At 38.8% G+C, this 6,290-nt stretch overlaps 1 protein-coding gene across 1 annotated transcript in view; it reads left to right on the forward strand.

Moving 5' to 3' along the window:
* atpaf1 (ATP synthase mitochondrial F1 complex assembly factor 1) overlaps window positions 1–5,162 on the forward strand; it is a 7,342-nt gene extending 2,180 nt beyond the window's left edge. Inside the window, exons 2-9 of the mRNA XM_037770909.1 lie at window positions 119–227; window positions 599–661; window positions 1,265–1,327; window positions 1,930–1,980; window positions 2,613–2,660; window positions 2,793–2,888; window positions 4,110–4,217; window positions 4,602–5,162. Coding sequence (XP_037626837.1) covers window positions 119–227; window positions 599–661; window positions 1,265–1,327; window positions 1,930–1,980; window positions 2,613–2,660; window positions 2,793–2,888; window positions 4,110–4,217; window positions 4,602–4,784 — 721 coding nt within the window. The 3' untranslated portion in view covers window positions 4,785–5,162. The remainder of the gene's footprint in view (window positions 1–118; window positions 228–598; window positions 662–1,264; window positions 1,328–1,929; window positions 1,981–2,612; window positions 2,661–2,792; window positions 2,889–4,109; window positions 4,218–4,601) is intronic.
* The last annotated feature ends 1,128 nt before the right edge of the window (window positions 5,163–6,290 follow it).

Here is a 6,290-nt window from a genome sequence, read left to right on the forward strand (position 1 = left end):
TTACTAAAACTATAGCCTAAATTATTGCTGCATTTAACCCCATCATAGACTTAAAGGGGATTTAGTCCTTTTGAAAGTCGCTGGTGTTTCACTGATTCGATGTCTGACTTGTTTTCAGCGCCAAACCGCAGGAGTACAAGGTCCGAGTGGAGAATCGCCATGAGGCCAAGAAGGAAGTTCTGGGACACTCAAAGCAGGTGGAGTTCGTCCGGCTCATGGAGCAGGAGGTGCAGTATCTTCCATGAACATATTCTGGATGTCCTGAAATATCAAACAAATTAAAATGAGGGATTTAAACACATTTTTAAGCATGTATGTTGATTTTTGGGGATCATCTGATAAAATGTGAGAGCCAGTGTTCTCACCATTGAGTCACTTTCATCAAACCGTTACCCAAACTTTTTTTTTTTTTTTTTATCTTGAACTGGTAACAGTGTTCATTGAAATGTCCTCAAGAGTTGGGACAAACCAAAACTCCTGTGAGCCTGTTTATTATCTAGGATTAGATAACATGTTTCTCTGGTTTCATGTCATCATGACGGCGCTGCAGCACAGAGGTTTGACTGTGATGTCACTTTTGTTGCGGGAATCTTTGCAGTTGGAGAGAAAGGACAAGCTGGCTGCTGGCGATGGAACATCAGGAGGTTTCACAAAGAACAAGGTGGGCAGTTTAATCAGCCTGATCTTCCATTACATTGTTTTCAGTTCACTTTAAATGTATTCTGTTTTTATGGTTATATTCAGAGCTGATTACTTTTTTTAAATTTAATTTCTTTTATAATTAACGATACTCAATAAATGTCAAGTTATTTTTTTCTGCCAACTGGTCAAAAAGCTTCCACTAAGGTATTTAATTGACTAAGATGTGAAACAGAGATAAGCACCAAAGTTTCACATTTTGAAAAGCTGAAACCAGCAAATATTTTTGGCACTTTTACTCAAATGATTAACCAGATATTAGAATTGCTGATTATTAATTTAACTAATTGTCAAATCAATTCATTGTTTTTGTACTGTTTTGCGGTTACGGTTTGCATTTTTGTCATTCTTTCGTACCGTTCTGTGGAATCATGTCTGATGTGTTGGTGCATATTTGATCACAATCAGTTTAATTTTAATTTTGCTCAGCGTTTTAACCGTTTTCTACTTGGCTTTTGTAGTATAAAAAAAAAAGTCAGATGAAATGTTTTCAGTGCAATGATGATGATGATGATAAAGAAGTAGTTTGTACTGATAAAGGACTGTGTAATGTGTTTTTCTTCAGACGCTGGACTCCATCCTCAACCTGGAGATGATCGGGGACAAGACGGCCGAGGAGATTACAGAGGTGAGTCTGTGGTGGTGTGGGGGGGGTCAGCCTCACACCAGTTTAACCACCAATAGTCACAATGAGCCTCCTGCAAGAACCACTCGTATGAACACAAGTTTTTCACTAATGGTTTGTATATTTCATTACTTCATTACTTTGAAACAATTTGGAGTTTGAAAATCCTCTATAAGATAAACTTCATAATTCTGTTTTATCCTGTTTGACTCTGAAATTCGATTTATAATATAATTCAAAATGTATTCATATAGCTTAACGACACTCTTAATTTAAATTGGTTATTGATGATATTAATATATTTTCCGCATTAATTGAAGGTTAATTTGTCTCTGCATAGAAAAAAAGTCAACGGGGAGTCGTGTGATGGCTGATGTACTTCTTTTGGATGCCTTATGCGTCAGGCTCCTGGAAGAGAGCGCGTCATGTCTTTAGACGGCGTGCTATGGCAGAGACAGATGAATGGGGCAGAACCTTATATGGTATCATTGATACCAAGAAAATTAAGGACAAGATTATGAAAATGTTCTTGCATGAGGTCCATTGTTTCTTGTGGTAGTTGTTTAAACTGTTCTTTGTTTTGACGTTTTGTGTTCTTCTCTCAGCTTTGGATGAGCTATTATTCAACCAAAGACACAATCAGCGCCGTCATCCCGGTGAGTTTAACACCAGAGAACATGCTGACACAGCACAGAGTCTCCCAACATTTAATATTTCCTAATGTCATTTACGTCTTTTAATATTTTTTTTTTACATGCTTGGATTGAATTCATAAAATTAGTTTCTTGTCTGGAACAACAACTCATTTAATTTTGTTTAACTTCTGTGACCTGTACCTCTTGTTGCAGACGACCAGTTACGTTTTTGTGCTCCTGTGTGTGTGTTTGTTTCTGTCTTTTTAGTTAACATGACATCTTAAATCTATGGTGAACAGTTACACCGTGAGCTATGGAACAAGTGATGAGGTTTTGTTGCTATTCCAGATCCAATAGCATCCCACAAATATAATAAAAATCCTGAACCGTGAGGTGTTGAAGGAGCATATAGTTTTCCCTGGATTCCCAAGTTTATAATGAATCTTGTCCTTTCCTTTCTTTTATTTCTATAGCTGCTTTTATGTTTTTTTACCATTCAAAATGTTTGCTTTTGACATACACTGCTATAATGTGCAATTGCAAAATGAAGCTTGTAAATGGAGCATTTTTTTCATAAACAGACAGTTTTATATATCCAACAATGAACACATTCTGGTCATATATTCAATAAGCTGTCTTCCTTTATATTGCAGACACAGATGTACGAGGTGATTTTGAGCAGATCAAAGTCTTGCCCGATGGTAAGATCACTGCTGCTCACACTGTGTTATTATTATTATAATAAAAAAATACATTTTGTGAGCATTCACTTATTCTGCTACACAAGACCCACTTGTTTAACATCAGCCTCTCTGTGGTTTCCATCTCCTCAGTTCCTCTACGCTCTGCCTCAGAGGGAAGGTTATGAGTTTTTCTTGGCTCAATGGTCCGGACATGAGCTCCACTTCACCTCCCTCATCAACGTCCAGGTAAACCACTTCACATTCTGCTGGGAGAGTGACGCTGTTTTCATGAGCTAACTTCATCCCTGTTGATTATACATTTTCAATGCACAGCAACAACTTCACAACAAAAGATGCTTCGTCATCTGCGCTATAACTTGAATGTGCATAAAGTTATTAACATGATCATACTTTTTATGTAACTGACAGTTAAACATGGTAATTGTAGTGTAACTTGGGCACTTGGGTAGCAAAATTAATATCAGTCTGATGTTTCTAGTAGGGCTGCACAATTAATCAAAATTTTATAAAAATTTCAATATTCAATACGCAATATGCATTTTTCAAATCGCAGGAGGCACAATATTTGTTAACGGTGAAATATGTGTTAAAATACCATTTTAAATTACATATTGTCATGCTGCAGAGATGTCTTGGCCTGCACATAATATTCTGCAGACTTATGAAAACATCTTTGTTTGGTAGAGATCCCTGCAAAAAGGTTTCATCATTCATCATTCATATGATTCCCTCTAATGTCGCAAAAAAAAGCAAAGTAAAAAGCAACTGCAATATCTGTCAAAATAATCAAAATGAGATCAGTTCAGACCTAGTTTTTAGGTAAAAAATATATTTTTTTTGCAGACACACTAAGAGCCCATTTAAGGTTTAGAAGTAGGTGTGTCTGTTTATATATTTTTGAGTTTGGAATATAGTCATGTTGCAGTAGAGATCATACAGTGGTTAACAGTTCAAACACATTTCTTGAAAGAATTTTCTTTCAATTATTTTTATAGAAAAATAAATGTGTAATTTCCAGGTCTTGATGAGTTTGGAAAGTGCACAAAACCTGGACAAATAGAGGAAAAGTATTATGTCTAGATGTACAGGCAATCAACACGTCTTATTCTGAGGTAAAAATGCAGGTAGATACTTAAAGGGATAGTTTGGGTGTTTTGAAGAGGGGTTGTATGAGGTACTTAACCATAGTAAGTGTATTACCTGCAGTAGATGACGGTCGGCACGCCACCAGTTTGGAGAAGCAGACAGGAGTACCGACACAGGAGCAAAGCAACATACTGCTGTGGCAGTACGTTGAATTTTTCACCGCTTTACCTTGCTGTCAGACAGCCCATTCCGACCGGAAACTGGAAACTTGGATTTTTCTTCTTCTTCTCAGTATGAAGACTCTTAGCTTATGTTACCTGGAGGTGTAACTGCAGTTTTTCTCTCCCTGTTGGTGTCCAGACGCTGGGCGAGAACGCTCCCAGTCAGCTGATCCTCTACCACTACACAGACCTGAAAGATGAGAAGGGTGTGGTCCTCATGACGGCCGAGCTGGACCCCAAGTTCATAGTAAGTCCTTCACCTGTATGAACCCACCCGGCTGCTGGCTACACCCTTATTAATGAACCTCACTGATGTTTTTGCATGTCTTTTCCCATCATTTACAGATAATATGCACCATGTGGCCTAATATAAAACAGATATAATAATAATAAATTAGGACTGTCAATCAATTAAAATATTTAATCGCATGATTGTCCATAGTTAATGGTGATTAATTTAATATTTTTTCATCTATTAAAAATGTCCCTTAAAGGGAGTATTTAATACTCTTATCAACATGGGAGTGGAAAAATATGCTTGCTTTATGCAAATGTATGTATTTTTATTATTGGAAATCTTGAAGGTTGAAAAATACCAACGTTGCCCTTTAAACCATTTATCTCTCCCCAGACCGTGCACCAGGCTCAGTGCTTGGCCAATCAGGTGCAGCTGTTCTACGGCACGCAGAGGCAGGAGACGTACCGATTGGTCGAGGCATTTAACCATCACCCTGCAGAATTCAAACACATGTCGGTGATAGCGGAGCTGGAACAGAACGGCTTGGGCTCGGCGGTCGCGCCCGGGGGACGGTAGCTCACTGACAGCCGGATTCCCAGGATCTACATTTAAAGGGACAGAAAGAAAAGCGCTGTTTTGCTCAGCACTTTCCGTGAGGATTCACCTATTCTTCATACTGTACATGAAGTTTGCAGCAACAGCTGTTTTAGACAAAATCATTTAAAGGAGCCATCAGTAGCTTCTCATGAACTCTGTCTGGGACTTGATCATCTGACATCTGCTACATTCTGCATACATTTTTAACCACAGGAGAGTAATGCGGTATTGATATGATGAATAAATCCCACTGTATCCGTCCTTCTATATTAGACTGGACCAGAAGGACTTTGTTTGCCCAGTTGCTATCCCTGAAAACCCACGTGACGTTTAATAAATCGTGTTCAAAACCCCAAATCTCTGAATCTGGCTGCTTTCATGCTGAAATATTCTACATAATTCTGATAGACTTTTCTTCTCGGGCTAGGAACGAAAGTCATCGGACGTCGTAAGCAGACATGTTTCTTATAATGTATAAGTTTTACCTCCAAATAATAGTAATCGACCCTGGATGGAATTCCCAAAGTGAGTGGAGGACGGATCCGCAAAGCTGAACGGAGAACAACTTAGTCCCGACCAACATTTACTGTTAAAGTTTACTTGCCTTTTGAAAAATATGACAGGTGTTATCTTTTGTAAAATTGTCAGTCAAAATCAATATTTTTGCAGGTGGCATTTAGTGAAAGCGTCTCTGGTGCACGGTAGTTATCGCACTGTATCCTGTGAGTTTATACTGTAATCTACATTGAACTAGGGTTAGTGGGGCAAGGGTGATAGCAATTTGTTAGCCATGGTAGCCATCTCTTTAAAGGGTAATTCCAGTTTATTACAACTCAGCTAGTTGTACTCGTCACAAGTTTAACTGCTGAGATCTGGGAACCTGTCTGATTGTCTGACTCGACTGATCTCGACTGACACACGGTGTCCTATTGATGCTACCACTGGGGGGCGTCAGAGTGGTATAGCTTCAAATTCTACACAATAGTGGCTTTAAGAGAGTTCAGTGGTATTCAGCCAGCAGCAGTGTCTCCTTAGTGTAAATCCAACACCTAGATGTGCCAAGGTGAGTAGTCTGGGGCTGCTCTGTGCTGCATGAGGACATCGCCATGGAGTTGTGTATACATTCAATCAGACTTGTTCAGCAACTTACAAACTTTGAAGGTTTTTACTTCTATACTTAACATGTTTTATTTATTTCAGCACCTGAAGGAGGAGGAGGAGGAGGAGGAGGAAGAGGAGGTTGTCTCTGAGACACCATCAGAAGTCTCTATCTCCTCCAGAGGATGTCTTCATCCAGGGAAACCAACAGCATTCCTTCATGATCAATACCATCCACAAGCTCTACTCAAAGGTAAGAACGCATTCAGATACACATCAGAATTACCTAGATTATCAGAAAGTGCATTAGAGTAACTGAACACTAGAGATGTTGTTTTCTGGCTAAAGTGACATGTAGAGGCTGTGCATCCGTAAGCTTTCGTTGAT

Source organism: Sebastes umbrosus, chromosome 5, assembly GCF_015220745.1.
Source record: "Sebastes umbrosus isolate fSebUmb1 chromosome 5, fSebUmb1.pri, whole genome shotgun sequence".
Taxonomy (NCBI): domain Eukaryota; kingdom Metazoa; phylum Chordata; class Actinopteri; order Perciformes; family Sebastidae; genus Sebastes; species Sebastes umbrosus.